This window comes from Heterocephalus glaber, unplaced genomic scaffold (genome assembly GCF_053883595.1).
Source record: "Heterocephalus glaber isolate CG9 unplaced genomic scaffold, H.glaber_assembly_v1.0 deba00001555, whole genome shotgun sequence".
NCBI lineage: Eukaryota > Metazoa > Chordata > Mammalia > Rodentia > Bathyergidae > Heterocephalus > Heterocephalus glaber.
In genome coordinates this window covers 6,380,261-6,405,057 of record NW_028258346.1, presented here as the reverse complement: position 1 = coordinate 6,405,057, position 24,797 = coordinate 6,380,261, and the positions used below count along the sequence as shown (strand labels likewise).

General features: G+C 33.3%; 1 protein-coding gene across 9 annotated transcripts in view; it reads right to left on the bottom strand.

Moving 5' to 3' along the window:
* Window positions 1-24,797, bottom strand: part of Vps13b (vacuolar protein sorting 13 homolog B) — a 728,055-nt gene that overhangs the window by 355,673 nt on the left and 347,585 nt on the right. For 5 of the 9 annotated variants that reach the window (XM_087190740.1, XM_087190746.1, XM_087190744.1 and 2 more), the window contains 5 exons: window positions 22,328-22,531; window positions 8,124-8,295; window positions 7,320-7,434; window positions 4,759-4,900; window positions 1,916-2,321 (listed from right to left, as the gene is read on the bottom strand). In XM_087190740.1, coding sequence (XP_087046866.1) covers window positions 1,916-2,321; window positions 4,759-4,900; window positions 7,320-7,434; window positions 8,124-8,295; window positions 22,328-22,531 — 1,039 coding nt within the window. Of the gene's footprint in view, window positions 1-1,915; window positions 2,322-4,758; window positions 4,901-5,456; window positions 5,524-7,319; window positions 7,435-8,123; window positions 8,296-22,327; window positions 22,532-24,797 lie in introns of all 9 variants that reach the window. The other 4 variants (XM_087190742.1, XM_087190748.1, XM_087190743.1 and 1 more) reach the window with 3 other exon arrangements.

The window sequence follows — 24,797 nt, the reverse complement described above, 5'->3', positions numbered from 1 at the left end:
CAAACTGTGAATAGATAAAAGCAACTATATAGTATTTTCAGAATATCTCAAAGTAATTAATTATAAAACAATCCCTAGCAAAAGAATTAAGACATAAATGTAGGAACTAGTAGGTATTAAGAATCCTGGAGCCAGGGATGTAGCTAAGTGGCTCCGCATCTGCCTGGCCAAGCGCACGGTCCTGAGTTCAATCCCTGGTGTGTGTATGTTAGGGGGAATCCATAAGCATAATATGTTCAAATTAGCTCCACTCTAGATATTTTGCTAAGTAAAAAATATAAAGCTATATAATTTTTTTAAATTACAAAATATTAAGATCGTGTCTCCAATGTAGACAGAGTCAGAAAGAGATTCCGAGAATGGAGCCAAGTGCTTTTCCTGTTATATTATCCTTGATTATTCAAGATCTTTTTGTTCTAGCAAATTAAAAGAACAAAACAAAACAAACACCCCCGCTAAAGTAAATTTCTACTATTTTTATACTATTTTAACCATTACCTATCTCTGAAATATCCATTTTCTCTTCTCTTTCAAATTCACAGGGCACTAATTATCACAATTATTAGCTGGGTATACGCTATAGTTTGAAATGTAATATGCCTCTAAAATGTCTATGTTTCAACACTAAAATGATGGTATTAAGTATTGGGACCTTTGGGAAATAATTAGGCCATGAGAGCTCTGTCTTCCTATAAAAGGGCTTCAGTGAACAACTTTGTCCCTTTTTGCCCTTCTAGTATCCTATAATATGAAGATCAAGCAACAGGCTGCCATCCTGAAAGCAGATAGAGGCCCTCATCAGACACTGAATCTACTGACATCCAGAAATGTGACAAATTTTTAGTATTTATAAATTGCCCATTCTGAGGCTTTTTGTTATAGTAGGAGAAATAAACTAAGGATACCATCACCTAGGTAAAATATTGTATCTCAGCCTCTTTTGCACCTGAGCATGACCATATGATTAAGTCTTTACAACAGGCGTACAAGGGAGTGAAATCTAAGAAATATAGAATTGTATTTTTTTAAAAGGGCATAACCCTTTCTTATTACTCTCATTAATTAGGAACTTACTATGGCACTGGCACTAGGTACATAGTCTTATGTTGTGATCATTTGAAAGTAAGCTATTATTACAACCTACTTACCAAATTAGGCACTATCACTACTTTACACATGAAGATCTTAGATTAACTTACTCATGATTTCAACTCATAAAGTAGGTATTTGAATTAAAGTCTGTATAACTTCAAGGTCCACTGCATTAACCATTGTGCTATGTCTCTCAAAATCCTTTTTCATATTCTTATGGCATAGGGGAAATTAAAATGTGTTAAGTCAATCTTGTGGGCAGAGGGAGAGAGACTATAAATTTAATTCACTTCAAGATACAGAATAATTTCAGAAGGCACTGAGAAGGCTGGAAAAAGTCACAGGGGCCTTAAGGAGTTTACTACTTTTTTAAATACTGAGTCATGAGTTGGATATTTCACTTATAGAATTCTTATATATTTAAATTTTTCATCACTATAAACATTATTTTCAAAGAAAATTTTGTCATATACACACACACACACACACACATATATAAAATATATACATCTGCCTGCCTGCCGTCTAATCCATCTATCTTCAAACATTTGAGTTTCATAAAAGCAATGACAGACAGTACAAGCTTTACTGGCAAAGGCCCTGGAGAAGAAAAAAATGTCATATTTCTTATTCTACTTATTAATGGAGTCAGATATTTATCTAGTAATGTGGTATAAGTTCTAAAAATTAAGTTATGTTACTCTTTTTAAAACTCACTAAACTGTAAAATACAACCAGCTGCCCACATTCACACAAACACCCAGAAAAATACAATCTCCAGAAGGAAATTAGTTACAATTTAAAAAAAAAAAAAAGACAATACCTCCAACAGTTGGCTGCATTTCTTCTGTTTTTGGAACAAAAATTCTGATTACACTTGTGTTGATATAAATCAAAGGTAAATTGCGTGAGGTCAGTGTATGGGTTCTCATGGGCTGACCAGGAGATTTTCTTTTCTCTTTTTGTCTTGGTAGTTTCGTTTGAAATGTACTTGCAATGGCATTAAGTAAAGGAAAATAAAGGACAATATCAAAGGCTTGTGCTGAAAGAAGAATTTCATGAAGAAAATGAGGGGAACCATCCATTAAACCTTCAGATAACTTATGAAAAGTTCTTCGTTCATTTCTTGATGTTAATTTGTGGCGGACATTTTTTGTTACAGCTTTTGTATATGTCAGAGAGAGAAATCCATGCTGCTGATGAGAGCCATCTAGAAGTTTTGCAGTTGTCTGTTCCAGAAAAAGGAAATCATGATACACATTTCATTAGAAAAAGAAAATGACAGTTGAATGAAGAAAATGACCTTAGTATTTTGATCTTTCTGTCTTACTCATTATACACTTCTTAATAAACAAGTGACTGCTTGATTCTGCAGATGGGGAAAAAGCTTCTACAACTGTTAAAATGACTGACATGAAAACTAGAAATTCTCTATAAAATTTTTTTCTGAACCAATTATTGGTGTACAGAATCCTGTTTTGCAAATTACTTAACATAAAAATCTGAGTAAAATGGATATATCCCACATTCCCAATTCCTCTTCCCAACACCTGACGTTTTTATTATTAGGGTTCAAGGAATGATGTTAAAAGGGGAACTGAACTGGGGAAGAAGAAAAGGAAGAGAACGTATTCAAATGAACAGTGAAAAAGTATAGAGTAACAAAGCCAAGATGTTTCTAAGTTTGTTATCCTATTGCTTTTAAACCTCCTTTCTAAGTCTTTCTTTTGTTGATGCCTTTAACCAAATGATATGGTGAGAGGAGGATTATTCAATTCAGCTGTTACTGCTAGTTTTGCTTCTATCTAGACTTTAAAACAAAGTGAAAACAATTCACCTTTGTATATGTTCTTTTATCAAGTTAATCTGGCCATTAAAATATTTTGGAAAGTAATCATTAGAGGTTGTGAAATATAATCATTATTCCCATAATAGTCTGCCCTCAAAATGTTTTCACTGTTACCAATTTTCTCACTTGTTTTATTCCCTGCTTCTCCTTTCTTTTTGCTTTTTACACTCAAAGAAAAGAAAATAACAAGCAGTACGGTAAAGCAGGAAAAAATGCTACAACTGTGATCATGATGTTGCTGGCCAGCAGGCAACAACAAAGGGCAGCTGTGGTACAGCCCAGTGTAGAAGAGGACACAGCAATGGTGACTTTTCCAGGTGTCAAAATTGCACTTTAGGGAGATGATTATTCGCATTACTGATCTAAATAATCCAACTATAATAAATATCTATTAATTGTAAGATTTTAACCCTGGAAAATTACAAAAGGTATTTCTGTGCATGAATATTTTGAATTGGAAAAACATTTTAAATATATTGAACATAAGCCTTCTTGAAAGGTAAGGTACATGAGAGAAAGATTTTCATTTATTAAATTATTGTATCTCCAACTCCTTTAATAAAAAGGGAAAATATACCCAGCTAGAATTAAAATAATCTAAGTTTTACTTTTCATAGAGAAATAATCAACATGTAATACTATATAAAATGAAAACCAGAAAGCACTGATAAGTAAAAAATTTTAATAAAAGGCAACTTATTTTAAAACATTTAGAAAAAATGATAAAGACTTAAGTTGAAGTTAAAAATAAATATTTTTGTAATATGTTTAAAATTAAGAATGTTTTTCATAGACACTAATGAGCATTCAAAAAAAGAAAAGTAAATCTAATCAGATCCTCTAAGGATACAAAAGCCAAAAAGAAGAAATATGTTTTCTGGTATGAAGGAGAGACTGTCAGAAAAAATTCAAAATCAAATCAGAAAAAAACCACAAAAAAACAAAAAACCCCTCAACCTATACCAGAATGATGGGCCAAAATAAATCCCTTTTCTTCAAAACTTAAAAAAAAATCCAAATATGCTATTAAACATTAAATATAGAAACAAATTTACTTAAAATATTTCCATAATGTTAAGAATACATGTCTTCAATTTGTCTTGAACTACAAAAAAGGAAAAGGAATACTTCATATATGCTCAGAAAAGACCTAGTAAGGTCTGCAATGATTTAATAAATTCTTAGGAGAATGATATCAACACTGGGATAATCTGCTCTAAATATCTGACAAGCTCATGCAGTTTTGTTTATTCAAGAATATCATTTAAGCAAATTAGCTTAAGAACATATTCATATGTATTATGCCCTTAGAACACTGTTTTAAACTTCTAGGATACTAGTATAAAGTACAGTAATCATCTTTTAGCCCGTCAAAAGACAGAAGTACACACCTGTCCAGATTTAAGAGTGCACCAAATAATGTACTTTGAATTAGTTATGAGAAGAAAACAATAGCATAATAGAAAAAAACAAAGAAAAAAAAGCAGTCTCACCAAGAATCTCAAAGGTAATGACAAAAACACTGTCGGTCAACTCTTGATCATTTGGTATATGCACAATTAAAAAGAATATTATATTTAACATCTTACTATGATTTTCTTATAGCAATGGTAAAATTGGTTTGTATTTATAAAGCCAGGATGACAACAGCATGTCTAAGTGACTCAGAACCAGATTATATCTAGTGAAAAACCAATCCAAAATAAACAATACAGGACAAAATCAAAATCAAGAGTTGACTCTATGGATAATTCAATTCCTTCTCTGGGTTCCTGGTAAGGAGAATTCTGTAGCATAATTTTAAAATGATTTCTTACAGAAGGAAAGAAGCCAGAGCAATTACTGAAAGGGTCCTGCTTGCTGATGGGTCGAACCAACAAGGTGCGTCTGTTCAGCTTGTCAGTACAGGAAAGGAAGACACCTCCACATTGCCCCAGAGACCAACAGTCTTCCCCAAGGCTTGAGGTGATGGACAGGAGCAAAGAAGGTGAAAAGACAAAAAGCAATAAAAACCATAAGAAAAAAAAAACAACAAAAAAAAAACTGGATAGATTTTTATTCTGCTCAAGTTTGCATAGGTTTAATTTGACCACAGCTAGGTATAGCTTCTGTCTGGACCATCTTCTGCAATTGTACTGTTAATGAAAATAAACTAAAATAACTGCTTTAGTACACAATTACTGTGTTTATTATAGTAAAGGACAATACAGCTTGAACTCAGAAAGGGATATTTTTTCAAAAAGTCAACATAATAGTTCAATAAAGAAAAAGTACAATAAAAGCATCCTACCTTTTTTTGGATAAATTTATTTAACTGGTACAAAGGAAGATGGTTACAAAACGTGAGCAGATTAAAAGAATAAAGAGGTTTAAATTTACAACATAATTTTGGAGGAAGAGGTTAAAAATATTCTGAGCTCTAATTCTTGTAACCATGAATCCTTCTGCATGAAAGAACAAAGATAAACAATTTGAAATATATCTTCAAAAATTGTAATTTCTAAATGAGTCTCACCACGGGTTTTTCTTTGCACTGCAGAAATACTCCTTCAAAATGTCCTGACTGCCAACCTTCCCCTGGCCTGGAAAACATAAGTTTACCTTATCTGTTCTCTTCAATTTTTCTGAATTAAAAAGTTGAGCATATATAACTATTTCAGTAGTTCTAAAGTAAACAACACTATACTGTACCAAAACAGGAAAATAATGATGCATTCAACAGAACCATTACAATAGCAACACACTTTGATAATCATGTATAGAACTATTTGTCCTTTAGCAAATGGTACATTTATTTCCTTGTTAGTTTCTACCTCATCTACAAAAATATAATGTCCATAAGGGTACAATCTAAGCCTATTTTATTAAACATTATATCCCCAGAGTTTAGCATAGAGCTTGGCACATAATACACATTCAATAAGCATTTGGATTATTTGACTGCTTGAATGAATGAATGAATCAATAATCTAAATTTAACATTTACATAAATTTAACAGTAAAGTCAGGGATAAACTTCTACATACAATATTTATATCATGAATAAATTACTGTACTTCAATTCTAAAGTTATATTTACATATTCATTTGTAAAGATAATACTGAATTATAAATATATATATAACTGGAAAAGAAATAAAGATCTAAACATCAAAAGCCAATAAAAGATTCATTAATAAAAAATTAGATGATTACTGAGATAATATGACAGGTTCTAATGTATTTCCAGAAAAACATTTTATATTTCACAATTATGAGCTAAGTTTTCATCTGTGACAGAGTTGGTCATTACTGACATAAGAAATATGTTAACACATTTTTAATGATAACATAAAAATTCAACTGTTTTTAATGTAGAATTAGAAACTTTTTTTTGAGACAGGATCTTGCTTTGTAGTCCAGGCTGGCCTTGAACTAGACATTCTCCTGTCTCAGCCTCCCAAGTGCTGGGATTACAGGTGTGCACCACCATACCTGGCTAGAAAATTTTTAAATAAAAAGGCTGCTTTTAGGATACATAATGTATCAATATATGTACAGAAACACAGAAGGGCCTTTTTCAGGCACATAATAAAAACTGTTAAATGAATAAATATTTCTGAATCCAGAAAGAAATAGATTTAAGGCTATGTCTGATTCAAAAAGCTTTGAAACTGAAAATATGATGCTACTTAAAATATGTTTAAGAAGCATTTGTATTTTATAGTATGTAAATTGTTTCAATTAAAAATTAAAACACCAGGTTATAAAGCCAAAGAAAAAAGATTTTTATTTTTATTTGTAAAACATTAATAACAAAACTGCTTTAGACCTTTATTTTAAAAATTTTTTTAATTAAAAAATTTAATTTTTAAAATCTCATTATTACAAACAAATCAAAACTGCATGAAATCTTGCTTGTGATGTAAATTAATTAGGGAAGGAACAATGTCGTTCTAGGAATATCTACCACATGTATATGAATGATCTCTGATATGACCTTCAAAGTTCTAAGAAACGAGCAGTTACTCCATCTCAAGGGAGATTTATATAGAGAATGAACAAAATGTACAGCAAAAAGCAGATCCATCAACTCCTTTTCAGGTATCTTAGCAAATATATAACATACATAATAAAGTGTGTGAGATGATTAGTAAAGTAACTTCTTTCATTTAATATGACAATGTGGATATTTATGAAGAGAGTTGCTATTTTATAAAACATACTCCACAAATGCATATATACTAGGTAAAATTCACCCATATATCTCATAGTTAAGAACACTCTGTGGGAATAAGTACAGCAATTTTAAAGAATAAAGTAAATTAAAATAGAAAAATTCTAGTGACTTTGTTCAAAGACAATATAGCTTTTCTTATATAAATGATTCATTATTTACCTGCTTCTGTAGTGATCAATATTGAAACTCTCTATTTTACATTTTACTTTAGTATATACATCCTGCACATCTATGGAAGCACTGAGATCTTCCAGTTCACTGACCACACAGACCTCTGCAAAAAGAAGCAAACATTATTTTCAGTATACTATCTCATAATCAATGTTAAAACATTCATTCTGGAGTATATTTCTTGGACATTTATAGAGGCACAGAAATTTTAAAAGCTTATAAAATCATAAGCAAAATAGGCCTTTTGGGCCAGGGATTTAGCTCAGTGGTTCTGGTGCCTGACTTGCAGGCGCAAGGTCCCGAGTTTGATCCCTGGTACCAAAAATTTTTTAAAAAGGCCTTTCATTTAAGATACGACACATATTTAAAGATAAGAAAAATTCTAGATAATATTTAAGGTGCTAATCTGATATGTCAGGGATCTTTGTAATATTATTGACAATGATATAATGAATCAATTTGATCAGCGAAGAATTTTTCTTATAGCCTTTGGGATGAATTTTAATACCAACAGGCAAAATTTAAGTATTACACAGAGTCAAAGATAGTATGTATACATAAATGTTACATATTGATAAGATTCATATGTCAGGACTAATAGAAATCACTTGAATTAAAGCTAATTATATTTATTTTTAAATTTTTACTTTTTAAAATTTTATTTTTATTAGTAACATGCACTGCAAACATACTAATAAAAATTTAAAACTAATGAAATTAAGTCTAACATTTTTTTAAAAAATAGTATTTAATATTTGATCTGTACAGTAGAAAAGAAATATTATCTTGTACCCGTGCCTTTATTCTCAGGGTCTGGAGCAAAGAGCTTTATAGTAATTTTGGGGAGTACCCATTGCATCCAGAGACTAATACGTCCACTGGATCCACCAATGTTATTAGTAGTTTGTTCCAAGGTAACAGAATCTGAAAATGGTGAGTCATCAGCTGCTTGTATAGAATCTCCCTGGGGAGAGGAAAAACAAAAAGCAAAAAAATTGCAACTCAAAAATAATTTAAAATGTATCATTTTAAATTATTATTTGTAACTTTTCTACATCATCTATGTTAATGGTAAGTATATAAAAACTAATACTCCTACATAATGCCAAGCATATAAACACATACTACTCAAAAGATTTGTATAGTTACAATATCTATGCATGATATTCTCATTTTCTCTACAAATATGTAAGATTCAGAACAAGTTCATATCAATGATAATATTGTCTTAGAGCAAGGGTCTGCAACTTACAGCTAAGAACCAAATCCAAATGTTTGAAGAATTCAAGTTTTATTAACTCACTGCCACATCCATTCATTCACTTACTATCCATGACTGCTATTCAGTGGACTTGCATAGTTGCTACAGAGATTCTATGGTCCACAAAGCCTAAAGTATTGATAACTAGGACTATACAGAAAAATTGGTCTATCTCTGATATAGTATTTTTAAGACTCAATCTAGAATAACCATAGCAAAGTGATTAGTAGTTTAGGAAACAACAAAAGATTCATCAGGCCTTACATTTTTCAATATGAGGAGACATTAAAATTTAGCAGATTTAACGATAGTTTTTAAAATGGTTTTTAATGTTTTTATTATAAAACTTCAAGGAATAAAGCATGAGCTTATTCCATTCAATAAATATATACTGAACTCTGGATGTATAAGGTCCTTTATTTGGTGCTAACATACTTTCTGTCAAAAAGATTTTTTGGTCTTCTCAGTAGCTTTCAGTAGCCTACAATAAAAGAAATCCATTTATTTGAAGTTAACCTGGAGTTGAAAAACTTTAGTCTCAAATACAGGAAGATGGTACTCAAGAAAGTGATCATTCCTGATGTGTTTAGTTCTTCTAAGATTAAATACTAAATGTGAGGGTGAAAATCTTAAATTCTGATGTCTACTTAAAGCCCACCAACAAAACTTGGAGCTTCTGTTAGCCAGCTTTCCATCCCTGTGACAAAATACTTGAGACAAGCAACTTAAAGGAGGAAAGATTTATTTTGGTTCACAATCTCAGAGGTTTCCACCACATGACTCTGATGTTTCTAGGGTATGATAAGGCAGTACATCATGGCAGAAGAATATAGTGAGGAAAGCTGCTAACCTCACAGCAGCCAGGAAACAGAGAATCGGAGCATCTAGAGACAAGATATATCCTTCTAAGACACAACCTCAGGTGCCTATTTCTGCCAACTAGGCCCCACCTCTCAATGTCTCTACCACCTCCCAATACTGCCATTGAGTTGTGGATCTATCAATGAATTAATCCATGGATGAGGTTAGAGGCTTCATATCCATTTACTTCTGGAAAGTGGCATCTCTGAACTGTGCGGCCTGGAGAACCAATCCTTTAAGGCATGAACCTTTGGGGGACATCCCAGATGGAGACCGTAAGTCCTTACATTCTGGGAACTGATTAAATATAACATAATGACCTTATTTAAAATATTTGTGTGTGCATGGAGTGGAAGCCGTAAAATAATATTTTGAGCTTACATATAAGTTATATATATTTAAGTAAGCTTTGTATGTTAAGTACTTTAGACATTACTTTAGGCAAATCATTTCAGAGTCTAATATCTCCTTTGTAATGGTTTTTTATAATGCTATTTCTTTTCTAGTGTTAAGGACAAATAAGAATATCAATGTGAATGAAGTATTTACATATAGCAAACATTTCATGAGTGGTAGGTATAATTATCACCACCTAGCTAAACCAATACTAGCTAGAACCAATACTAAAGCAAGTATATAATCACATTCTACTGGAATTTGTTATCCCCTTTGTCTTTTTCATTTTGTCATATTTTTAAGTTTGGACAAATTTTCATTTGCTATACATCTTCAATCTTTAATAATTCATTGTTGCTTTGAATGTCTTAAACAGAACACTCATTACAAATGCTAAGCAGTCATGATTAGTAGTTAAGAGGCAGAACAAAACATCCTTTTACATTTCTGAGACATCAACATAAGATAATCAGCATGCTATTAGAGTCAGTATGCTACTTTCTATGGATAATTTTTGAGATCAGAAGCCTAATCTCGTAAGTCATTAGTATGACACCTAATAGCAAAAAATAAAATAAAAATAAAAATAAACCCCCATACAAAAAAACCCCAGAAAACTCTGCCCTCATTACCACAGATACACCATTCTGACAAGGGTACATTTAGTTCCTATATTGTCCCGGCCCGCGGGTAAGTCAACGGAGACCCTAGACGGGGAGTGAGAATGACAAGGGACAAGAGACACGAGAGATGGAGACAAGACAGGTTTCTGATCAAGTCTCGTTTATTTTGGAAGCTGCTACAGCATATATATCGTAGGGCTAGAGGGGAGGAGCAAGGGGAGGGTACTGGGGCTACTTCCTTGTTGCCCGGTGGACTTGCCGCAGGCCCAGACATGCCCGTAAAAGGCACTCAAGAGTTCCAGCGGGGGGGGGGGGGGAGGGCAAGGCCCCCCACACTATATGACACTTCTACACCTTGAACTCAGTGCTTTACAACATTAAATCCAAAGAAAATTCAATTTCCCTGAAGCCCCAGAAAAAGACAAGACCAAATGAGGAAGACTTTCACAGACTGATAGCCAGGTGTTTAGGAAGAGTTAGACATAGCACCAACCATAGAAATGATTGTATCTGAGGATTTACAGTGCTAAAAATTATAAAGGCAAACCTAAGTTGAAAAATTATAGAGTCAAGCCTAAATTGAAACCGAAGTTGAAGTCAATCTGTCCCACAAACACCCAGCAAATAACTCACTGTTTGTGGGGTTTTTAGATAAATACTTCTCCAAAATATGCAGTCCTAAATCTGCTATGATTGAAATTTTTAGAACTGGAGAAGCTATATAAAAAAATCAGTTTTTGTTAACTGTTTAACATAACATCTAATGAAAGCCACAACTAATTCCAGAAGATGATGCTTTTTTTTTTTTTAAAGAAACTTCTTTGTGTGTGTGTGTGTGTGTGTGTGTGTGTGTGTGTGTTTGGCTTCTTTTATTGGTACATTTTAGGTACACAACATAATTACATTTCTCATTGGGAACTGTACCTTTACATAATGCATCTTGGTTCTTATTTTTTTTCCCCATTCCTAGCCCTCCCTTCAGCCCCTCCACCCTTCCCTATTTACAAAGACTTTATTTCCATTTTTTCCATTTCTCATCATTTTTTCCTTTCCCTTCTTTCCTTTCTCCTGCCCCTCCCACTAACCCTACCCCTTTGGATCTTTTCTTCCTATTTTGCATTATCAATTATTCATTCTAATCATTGGTACATTTTAGGTATACAATATAATCACATTCATCATTGGAAATTTGCACCTTTACATAGTCTCTCTTGGTTCTTATTTTTCACCCTTGCCCAGCCCTCCCTTCAACCCCTCCATTCCTCCCTATTTACAAAGATTTTGTTCCTATTTTTCCATTTTCTCATATTAATCTCATTCCCTTCTATCCTTTCCCCTAGCCCTCCCACTACCTTCCCCTTTGCCCCTTGTCTTCCTATTTCACATTACCTATTATACATTTTAGTCCTTATTTACAATTTCAGTTTCTCACACCAGAGAAACTATTTGGTATTTATACATGTGTGTCCTATTTATTTCACTTAAGAGTATCGCCTCAATGTGCACCCACTTAGCTATAAATGTCTCTAATTTCTCATTTTTTATGGCTGACTAGTACTCCATTTTATTAAAAAACCACATTTTCTTTATCCAGTCTCTAGTGGATGGGCATTTGGGCTGTTTCCAAGTTTTAGCTATCACAAACTGTGCTGCTATGAGCACAGGTGCACATCTATCACTGTGGTATGATTCTTTTAATTCTTTGGGGAAGATTCCCAGCAGTGGAATAGCGGGGTCAAATGGGACTTCCAGTCCTAGTTGTTTGAGGTATCTCCATACTGATTTCCACAGTGGTTGCCCCAGTCTACACTCCCACCGGCAGTGGAGCAGGGTTCCTCTTTCCCCACAGCCCCACCAGCATTTGTTATTGGATGATGCTTTTTATAATGTGAAATTAAATAAAAGACATTAATGTGGTCAGTATGCCTTTCTTTATGGATAGGTTCTTAGAGCACAAGCATGCATAAATTAAATCTTTGGTCATCAGAAGAACATCATCCTCCAAGAATGGAAAAGCGAAAAGAAAATAGTATATCAAATCAATAAGACCTTGATTTTTAACACTATTGGGTATACTTTATAAGGATGCTAAGAAAACTATTGCTTCAAATTTAGTAAAGACCCCTGAGAAAAAGCTTTGCTCTACTTCCTCATGCAGTTTCAATTTTCATTTTGGATTTATAATATTTGGTGTGGTATTGTTAAACATGTTTGTGCATTAATTTTCTGCTGTTTTCAAATCTATAATGAAAATCGGGCCAGAAATGGAGATACTGAACTATTTTCCCACACTTCCTTAGGCCAAGTTCTAAAATAAACAGTTCAAATTTTTTACCATTTCTTTGCAAATTGACCAAAATACAGAATTTATTTTCCTAGGTGAATTTATCTTTGTTCATCTGGAAGAGGAAACACTTAAACCCTTCATCGTTGGCCTGCTTGAGAGCTCTGGGATGCTCACAGTTTTGGCCACAATGCTACCCTTTCTTGTCAAAATAATTCCAGCATTCTTGTTCAATCACAAAATTTCCCAAAAGGCTAAACACTTCCACCACTGTTTGTACTTAAGTCAACAGTAACAAGTGGCCTGCTGGGGTCTCCACTACTTTTGCTCTCACTGTATCAATGCAAGAGTAGGAAAAGTGATTAACTGCTTTTAAGCTTAGTAGTTAAAGTCTCTCACTCATACTTCCCACTCTACCATAAACCAGACTGAAATACAGAAAGCTGGAGCTATCTATACTGGCAGGAAAGCACAGTGCTCACTATCAACATGTCAGCATGAAAAGAATTACTCATAGTTTAAATTATAAATCATTTAAGGACCATATAAATAAATACTTCTATTTAATACAAACAATTTTTAGAATGTGCTTTATAAAATTAGATCCATTTCTAGTAAGTCTTTCATATTCAAAAGAATTTAAAAGGAGTTTGGACTCTAAGCAAAAAACCTCAACTCTTAAAATAGTAAAATATTTTAAAATTTTATTAGCTTTTCTGAATATAAATTTTAGTTATAAAATTTTAAGACTGTAATTTTAAAGTGGACCTACAAACATACTTGATGATAAGTGGGTAAAATAAATGTAAAATTATCTCAGATTAATAGTTATATTTGTACAATAACACTATCTGAATTCTTAACTCAAGTAGTCATTAATTGAAAAACTAGAAAAATATTTTGCTGTGAATATTCTAAAGTAGGAAAACCATTATATACAAAACATTTTATTGAATGGCCTGTGAAAGCTAAACAGAAACCTTCATTTCTCTGATCTGTTTTGATGCATTATTTTTGTTTTTTTCCATAACTATTCAAATAGGTTAATCTAAATGCTATAATTGCCAAATTTTGCATAAAAGTTTCTCACTAAGGGTTTGCAACAAAACTATGTAAAGAAAAATATTACATGAAAGTGAATTTTCAGTAAAATATTTAAAACAATTATGAGACTATCTTAAAATAGCAATTGAGTAAAAAGTTCAAATTAAGCTTACCATCTAAATGGTTATTTGAACAATAATTTGAAGTAGATCACTGTTTAGGTTAATTGTACTTAAATAACTGAAAAATTGATGACAGTTTTGCAGTAAAAATTGATGCCAAACTATTTCTCAGTCCAATATTCAGTTTTAACTGAAAATCATGCAATATAAGCAACTCTGGACATTAAAGTATGAACCATTTCATGCAGATTTTTTAAAAAGGTTGCTAGTAAAGCAATTTTAGTTTTTGGATCAATAAACAATGCTAGCCAAATTTTGCTATAGCCTTCCAAGCATCCATAGATTAATATGTCAAATTCTATTTTAGGTATAATCCATGTTCTAAGTGAACATTTACATTTTAGATTTTTCTAAAGCTTTGAACTTATTTCTGATACCACTGTTGTGAAGAAAAGCACTGCACAAAGAACTAAGAAAGGTAAAATGAAATAATGCTAAATGGTTTGCCTAAAATTACAACTGAGTTGGAAGGATTTAGTTTTATCAACAGAATACCACCATCCATAGTAACTGTCCCTTAAAAAATCACCTTCACTTAGGCCGGGGATTTAGCTCAGTGGTTTCACCACCTGCTGTGCAAGCACAAGGACATGAGTTCGATCCCCGGTACCAAAAAAAAAAAAAATCACCTTCACTAAAACTATGAAAAAAAAAGTTTCAAAATATCATTTTACATAATAACAACTTACAAAAGATCTATAGATTGTGAATATATCATGCAACAGAAGTATGTAAATTTGTATGTATTCTGTGTATGTGTTTGTATCATTACTTGTCATGAAAATGAATAATCAAAATATTAGTGTTTTCATGGTAGTTTTTACTGATTGGCTCCTGTTCTGTAAGCAAAAAGTTACATTAAAATTTCATTAACATAATTATAAAATGCTTCACCTTCCCGAACATTTATTTGTTTGTGTGTGTGTGCCTAGGGTTAAACCTAGAGCTCTAGACATGTAAGGCAAGCAGTCTATTACTGAACTATACTCCCACCCTAAACATATTTTTGACACCTTCATGTAGCTGAAGTACAGTATAACATGTTCTTCAAGTATACTGGTAAAGTTATTATTTATCTTTCTATCCATGTAAGAGTTAATGTGGCAGGAATAATGCAAATACCAATCAAGTAAAATTTGGCTATTTACAAAAATTATCGCTCCTTGTGTAATATAGAATTGTTTCTGGAAAGGAGCCCAGTTATAGGCTAAATTTGTCAGTTGACCTTTGTATCCATATATATATATATATATATATATATATATATATATATATATATATATATATGATCCACTCAAAATATAAATTCTTCTATGCATTAAAAAAAACTATTTCTTAAATATTACAACATTTTTTAAAGCCTGAAAATTACTACATATCAAATTTAGGAAATTATAAACACAAAAGAAAAAACCCATCAAAAAAGCAGTATCTATCTGAGTTGAACTAGGGAGAAAAAAGCTATCCTTGATATATTGTTTTGGTACTGGGGATCAAACTCGGGACCTTGTGCTTGCAAGGCAGGCAGTGGAACCACTAAGCGAAATCCCTGGCCGTCTCTGATAATTTTTCAACACAATTGTGCCATACATGTAGGCTGAAGAGCTTGATTTCACACAGGTCAATGTATCACAACACTTCTAACTATAAAATTAACAGTAAAGGGTTCCAAAGCTACGGTGATTGCCTTTATAGTCCCTTGGAGAAGCAAACTTCTTTTAGGACAGGCTTTCAGCTACAATGTAATAATCTTATATCATTCTATTGATGAAAAGCACCCAACACAAAGTTACCTAACACAAGGAAACAATCTTTTATGAGCAAGAGTTGGCAATACCAGATCTGATAAAAATATAAAATAATTATGTCTAAAGTGATTAAAAATATAAAAGCAAACTGAAAATATACTCATTTTATGCAGTTTCATTCACTTACATAAAAATATTTGTACATATACATCTCTTTTTCAGACACAATGACAACTGAAATTTAAATTTATAATTATGTCATTTGATATGTCACAATAATTTAACCTTTATATTTTGAAGAACATTGTTTTTTGAACCTACTTTTTACTAAGCTTTAAGTAGGGATTATCCTTTGATAATAAAAATAATGGGTTGATAGATAGCAACAGAAAATTTATACACTATATTCAGAATGGTATTGAAATAACAAAACCATTACTCAAGATCTTTACTTCTGGGCCAATATAAACATTAGGCTAGATAATTTTAGCTGTAATTTATATTTGACTTGACATTTATTTCGGATAAAAACAGTATAAAGGTAAAATATAGAAATAGAAAAATAAAACACCAATTTGTTAATATATCTTTTGTTATTTGTATAGAACTTAATCAGAGCCAAGACAATGCTCAAAGTTTCCTTCTCAATAAAGATAATTATCAAGAGGGGATATTATGTTCAACTTTAAATAATGCTTAATGTTGTTTAAATGAATTGGAAAATCTATTCAATATAGTATTGGAAGTACTAGTTGGAGCAATTAGGCAACAAAAAGAAGGAAAAGTAATCCAAATTGGAAAGGAAGCAGTAAAAGTATCTGTTTTTGTAGACAGCATAAAATTATATTCAGAAAATTCTAAAAATTGCACAAAATAAGTAAGTTTAGAACTAATAAACTCAGCAGTTGCAGAATACCAAATCACATACAATAAACTGTTCACAGAAACTTGCCAATCAGAACAAGAAATTAATAAAATAATTTCATTTATGATAGAATCTAGAAGAATACTAGTAGAGACTGAAAATTTTGGTGAATGCTTAAATTTTAAAAATTTATTACACTCAAAGACACATTCCCATTAATTCACTGGAAAATACTCGCCCCTCCTCCAAACACACTTATTCTTACCACTTCAGGAAGCAGATCTAGAAGTTTTCTGTCATAAGTACCTCTAATTGCACTTTATAGTTAACTTGGAATCCCAAATCGATTAAAAATATTTACCATTTGGGGCTGGGTACTGAGCTCAAGTGCAAGGTCCAGAGTTCGATCCCCAGTACCAAAAAAAAAAAAAAAACCAAACCAAAACAAACAAACAAACAAAAAATATTTACCATTTATGGGACTTTTTTTTTTCTGTATGGGGATCAAACTTAGGACCTTGCGCTTGCGAGGCAGGCACAGTGCCACTGAACTAAATCCCCAGCCCTATGGGTCATTTTGACTTTAGGAAAGAGCCAGAAATTGCACAACGTTAGACCTGGTGCACAACTTACATGAGGACATACTGCAATGTTTTTACAAAGCCTGCCTTTCTGATGGATGACACTAAGCAGAAGCATTCATCCTATTTTTTTTTATCACACCTTATAAAGACACTCACAAAAAAGGATGGCCAGAATAGCTTCAGAAAATGGCAGGAATTATGGGATAAATGTGTTCAAAGCAAGGGGGAGATTTCGAGGGTGATTCATGTCAAAGTGTTGACTATAATAAATGTTTTCTATTTGAACATTTCCCCATACATTTTAGTAATATCTCATAAAATACTTAAGAATAATCCTAACCAAGAAAGTAAAACATGGGTACACTTAAAATCACAAAATATTGCCATGAAGTATTAAAGATGACATAAATAGCACAGGTAGGGGCTTCCAGGCTGCCATTCCACCACTCCCAGCTGAGAGTGAGGGGATTCTGGGCTGCCATTCCACCACTCCCAGCCCAGAGAAAGGGGCTTCAGGGTTGCCATTCCACCACTCCCAGCACAGAAGTAGGGGCTTCTAAGCCGCTGTTCTACAACTCCCAGCCCAGAGGAAGGGGCTTTCGGGACGCCTTTCCACTGCTCCCAGCTCAGAGGAGGTGAGCTGCAAAGATGCCAACAGTACCCTATCCCCCCACCCTGGTCAAAATGAGAAGACACATAAACAAGTCTTAAAACCACCCTTCCAGATCACCTACAATAACTCCAAAGGGAAATGAGATGGAACACTCTGATATTCAAACACCTGGACTCCCTGAACTGGCAACAAAGAAGATCTGGAAAAAAAAGAAATCAGAAAAAATTTCTCAGACAACATCAGGGATTGTGCTTGTAGGGCAAGACACGATTAATAAATTTAGAGAGGGGTGGAGGAACATGATGGAATTGCAACATAGGAAACAAATGGAATACATAAAACAGATGCAAATAAATTTCCAGGAGATGAAAAACTCCACTGAAAGTCTACACAGCAGAATGAGCCAATGTGAGGACAGAATTTCAGATATGGAAGAGAAGTCTGCCAATTAGTAATGAGAAAAGAAAAACTGTTTCCAAATTGTAAGGGACCACGAGAAATCAATCCAGCAGTTGCTAGACAATGCAAAGAAAAATAACATAACACTGATTGGAGTCAATGAAGAAAGAGGAGAGAGTGCAGACGACATAAAAAAACTGATCACAGAAGTAATGGCAGAAAATTTCTCAAGCAGGGGAAAAGAACTTGACATACAGATAAGTGAGGCATATAGGACTCCAACTAAACTTCATCAAAAAGAAATCTATACATAGGCATATAATTGTTAAGATTCCAGAAATTCAACAGAAGAACAAAGTTCTACAACTGTTAGAGAAAAGAAACAGATCACATACAAAGGAAAGCCCATCAGAATCACAGTAGACTTCTCAACACAAATTATTCAGGGAAGAAGAGCTTGCAGTGTCATACTCCAAGCCCTAAAGGAAAAAAAGCCTCCAACACAGATTGATGTACCCTGAAAAGCTATCTTTCAAAATTGATGGAGAAATAAGATACTTTCATGACAAAGAGCACTTTAGGAATGTCATGAATACCAAACAACCACTCCAAAAAACTTTAGACAATATCCTAGGAAAAGACAATGAGGATCACAACCCCAGGAAGCAAAGCAGAATGAACCCATTGGGCACAACAAGAAATTAAATATAAAGGAGAAGAATCCAACAAAAAGAAAAACTCATCACAATGATAAGTCAATATGCATCAGTTATAACTATCAATGTTAATGGTCTCAATTCACCAACCAAAGAAATAAACTGGCAGAATGGGTCAAGAAGCAAAATCCAACAATATGCTGCATACAAGAAACACACTTCATTCAAAAGGAAACTCATAGACTGAAAGTTAAAGGGTGGAAAACAATACTCCATGCGACAGGAACCCGAAAAAAAGCAGGAGTAGCTATCCTCTTTGCACATCAAGTAGATTTCAAACCAACACTGATTAAGAGAGACAAAGAAGGACACTACATCCTGGTAAAGGGAACAATCCAAGAGGAAGAGATGACAACCATAAATATCTATGCACCAAACACTAGTGCACCCAACTATATAAAACAAATACTAACGGACATGAAAAGTCATATATGCACTAATACAACTGTAGTGGGGGACCTCAACAGCTCACTGTCACAAATGGATAGATCAACTAGACTAAAAATAAGTAATGAAATACTAGAACTCAATCGAACTCTTGAACAAATGAACTTAACAGATGTTTACAGAGTCTTCCACCCCACAAAATCAGAATACACATTCTTCTCAGCTGCACATGGGTCATTCTCAAAAATAGACCACATACTAACACATAGAACATGTTTAAGTAAGTGCAAAGGAATTGAAGTTATCCCTGTATATTATCAGAACATAGTGCGATGAAATTGGAGATCCATAGCAAAAGAAACTCAAAAAATTTCATAAACATGTGGAAATTGAAGAACACACTTCTGAATAACCAATGGGTCACAGAGGAAATTAAAGAAGAAATCAGACAGTTCCTTCAATTAAATGACAATGACAATACAACATATAGGAATCTATGGGACACAATGAAAGCAGTCTTATGAGGGAAATTCATAGCAGTGAATACGCATATTAGGAAAACAGAACGAGCCCAATTAAACAACCTGATTCTGAACCTCAAGCTTCTAGAAAAAGAAGAGCCAGACAACCCCAAAGCTCATACAAGGGAGGAAATTATAAAGATCAGAGGAGAAATCAATGCAATGGAGACTAAGAGAACAACACACAAAAAATTAATGAAGCCAACAGTTGGTTCTTCAAATGAATAAACAAAATTGACAAACCCTTAGCCAACCTTATCAGAAAAAGGAAAGAAAAGGCCCAAATCCATGCAATTAGGAATGAAAAGGGTGAATTTATAACAGACCCAGCAGAAATCCAGAGGATCATTAATACCTACTTTTAGAACCTATATGCCAATACGATGGAAAACACAGAAGAAATGGACAGATTCCTAGTTACATATGAATTACCAAAATTGAATGAAGACCTAAAAATTGTAAACAACCCAATATCAACCAATGAAATTAAAAACATAATTAAAAACTTACCAACTAAGAAAGCCCAGGCCCTGAAGGCTTCACTGATGAATTCTACAAGACATTTAGAGAGGAACTACTGCCACTACTGTTTAAACTCTTCAATGAAATTGAAAAGGAAGCAGTACTCTCAAATTCATTCCTGGAAGCAAGCATCACCTTGATCACCAAAACAGAGAAAGATCCACCATAAAAGAGAACTATAGGCCAATCTCACTTGTGAACATAGATGCAAAAATCCTTAATAAGATACTGGAAAATACAATGCACAAGATCATCAAGAAGATCATACATCCTGACCAAGTGAGATTCATCCCAGGACTGCAGGGATGGTTCAACATATGCAAATCAATCAATGTAATACACTATATCAATAGAGCCAAGGACAAAAATCATATGATTATCTCCACAGATGCAGAAAAAGCATTTGACAAAATCCAACATGCATTTATGATAAAAATCCTGCAAAAAATTGAAAGAGACGGTCTCTACCTCAATCTGGTAAAAGCCATCTATGAAAAACCAACAGCCAATATCATACTAAATGGTCAAAAACTGAAATCCTTCACACTAAAATCAGGAACAAGACAAGGGTGTCCACTATCACCACTCCTGTTCAATACAGTTTTGGAAACATTAGCCACGGCAATTAGACAAGAGAAAGAAATAAAAGGAATAAAGACAGGAAATGAAGAAGTCAAATTGTCATTATTTGCAGATGATATGATACTGTATATAGAAAACCCCAAGAACTACACCACAAGTCTTCTAGACTTAATAACCAAATTCAGTAGAGCAGCTGGATACAAGGTCAACACACAAAAATCAATAGCTTTCCTATACACAAACAACAGACTCACTGAGACAGAAATAAGGCAATTACTTTCACAATAGCATCCAAGAAATTGAAATACCTAGGAATCAACCTAATGAAAGAAATCAAAGAACTTTTTCCCTAAAAAGTATAGCACTCTGAAAACAGAGATGATATCAGAAAATGGAAAGACATCTCCTGCTCTAGGGTAGCAAGGATCAACATAGTGAAAATGGCCCTACTTCCAAAACTGCTATATAGATTCAATGCAATCACAATTGAAATCCCAGCACCATACTTCACAGACCTTGAGAAAACAATTCAAAAATTCAGTTGGAACAAGAAGAGACCCAGAGTAGCAAAAGCAATTCTAGACAACAGAGACAAAGCAGAGGGTATCACAATCCCAAACTTGAAACTATGCTACAAACCTACTGTGATACAAACAGCATGGTACTGGCAAAAAAACCAGACCAGAGGACCAGTGGAACAGATTAGAAGATGCAGAAACAACGCCAGACACACTCAGCCATCTCATCTTCAATGAAGGAGCCAAACACCCTCACTGGAGGAAAGACAGCTTCTTTAATAAATGGTGCTGGAAAAATTGGGTTTCAACTTGTCAAAGATTAAAACTACCTTGCACTTACCAGGCAGGTGCAATGCTGCTGAGCTACATTCCTGGCCCATAAAGTGGTAATTTAAAAATATTTGTTTTATAATAAAGACACTGGTGTGCCAGGTGACACTATGGTATTGAAGTTAATAAGATTTTATGATTGAAGGGAAGAAGAGGAAGACACTGGGTCTGAAAGGGTTGAATGCCACTCAGCTAAAGGTAACAGTAACACCCTGGTTCAAATAAGGGCTGAAGCATTGAGGTAGGGAAAGGGGGCACATGAGCCTCATTTTCACTCAGCTTCTAAATTTCCATATTCCTAAGGAAACATACCTTTATTGTGTCTCAGCACCTAGTATTTCACATAGCATACTACTGCACACAGCCTATCAAAAGTGATAAAAAATACTTGGACCTAAAAGGACTATCATACACAATCAGTGCAACCAGAGCTCCACATAAGTTTTCTGAATCTGTCAGCTTCCACAGTGGTGAGGTCATCTTCACTCTCAACCATACTATGTAACTCTGTGTTATATATTACCCTTCATTTGGAAGCAAGACTTTTCAGAAACACTTACCTCAGTAGTCGTTCCAATATCAGCAGATGGGCTGCATGTGCTAGTATCTGGAGGAACCGTGCCTACACTGCTTCGAACTGGAGAACTGGGGACAGGGCCTGGCACAGTCTCTGAATAGGATGAAGATGTACTCAGATTGCCTCTCTTCTGAATCTTATTCCAGACCTTACTCATTGTATCAGTTAGTTCATAGAGGAGCTGAACCTGAGAATAAAAGAAAAAAAAAATTTTCAGTTTCTACTCAAAATTCACTAAAATACTGTTAGCACAGGGAAAGGGGAATCTTCAAATATATACCAACATATCACTATTCTTGATTTATTCCCGCTTGTAATTTGCCTTATACTCACACTATGATATCTTAAATCCAGTATTTCTTGGGGATAAAACCATGCTAATAAGTATAGCTGTCAATGAAAAAGTTGATTCAAGATTTAAGAAAAAAATCACGTCTCTTAAACAAAGGACAAGATAAAAATTAGAAAACAAACATATATCTCAGTAAATGTAATTATTTTGTGAAATATAAAATCACTACCATCCTATTTCTCAATAATTTCCATGTCTAAATTTTATCTTTCTGAGGTATATATCTGAAACTAGATTTCCTGCTTGGCAAAATAAACTAAAAAAGAATGATATAACATAGAACAGTAAAAGGAAAATGTTACATATTTGAATTTTCTATAGATAAAGAACATATCCAACCTACTATTCCCCCGGGATATGTCATTCCAATATTCAGAGAAAAAAACTGTGTAACTTGCACATTGTTTGACTGAGTTCTAAGATATTTACATAAGATCTCACAAGTAAGCATTAATCATGGAATTTGTATGACAACATATCGCCATATACTATATAAAACAAGCCCAGAGTAAAAATGCAAACACAATATATAAGCAAATCCACAGCTGGATACCATATTCTGCTTGCCATTTTTTTTTAAAGTAAAATTCTCATATTTATAAGAAGTTTCAGCCCCAGGACACATCCAGATGATGAAGCTGGCTTCTTATATGGGCAGAACAGATGCATAAAAACACTGTTGTCAATCCTTATTTGATATAAAACAGTACTCGAGTGTAGTTTTCTCCTTTTTATATAACGAAGTCTCAAATCGAAGGATATAGCTATCTTTGTTTAAAAATAAACTCATGGATATAGATTTTTTAAAACTTTTTCTTAGAAAATTTTTAGTTCGAATCTTTTCTTCCATAATGATAAGTGTCTCTCTGAAAAGAAACAATTCAGGGGCAAACTTGGTTTATGAAAAACATTATTTTTATTTTTATAAAATAAAATGACTAATAAGCAGAGTATAAACAAAGGAAACAAGTTCTATATAGTAAGGACATAAAGTTTACTTATGGGAAACAATGCTGCTTTATTGTTACTACTTCTAATTCCTTTTTAGTATTATTTAAAGTTATATAAAGTTGTCAGCAAGAATAGAGGTAGGCAAAGGGGGCACCCGAGCCTCATTTTTACTCAGCTCCCAAGTTTCCATATTTCTGAGGAACATACCTTTACTGTTTCTCACCATAAAAGTGTCTATAAAGTGCCAAGCAAACAATGACATAAGCTTTTAAACGTCTTTTTTATTTTCAAAGAAGAAAGTTGCTAACACAAAAGCTGGGCTTCCTCCAAAATGAGGCTATTAATTTGAGGATAAATACTCAATTTTGATCTTTCAATTACTACTGAAACTTTATCTCAACTAAAGCTACAATGCACTATCACTTTCCACCTAACAGAATGTCTGAAAATTAAAAAGCCTATGGTCCAATTGTGAGGAGGATGTAGAGCAACTGAAATTCTTATTCTCTGTTGGCAAGAATGTAAAATGTAGCATTTAAGGGCCAGGGATTTAGCTCAGTGGTCTCGCTGTCTGCTGTGCAAGTGCAAGGACCCGAGTTCAATCCCCGGTACCAAAAAAAAAAAAAATGTAGCATTTAATTTGATAGTTTTGGAATAGGCGTATACCATCCATATAATCTAGCTATTCAATTCTTAAGTATTTCTCGCTGAAAATGTCCACAGAAAGATATGCACAAAAATGTACATATCAGTGTTATCTGTAATAGCTCAGAATTAGAAAAGACTCAAATGTTCAAAAATAAGCAGTAAATAAATTCAAGTACATCCATACAGAATGTTAGTTAGCATTGAAAAAGTACTGATATACTAAACATAGATTAATATCAACTATACAAAATGAAAGAAGGTAGGAAAAAATTTTTCCTTTATTAATATCTGCTTGTTTTATTAAAATAAAAAATTTTAAAAACCCAAAAAACAAAAAAACCCAAAACAGTATGAATTCATTTATACAAAATACTAGAAAATAAAAATTTCTCTATAACAAAATTAATGGTTATCTCTGATGAGGAAGGAACAGAAGGAGGACTTCAACGAAGTTGTATTAATCAGCTTTCCTGCTGGGGCTGGGGATAGTTGAGAAATACCT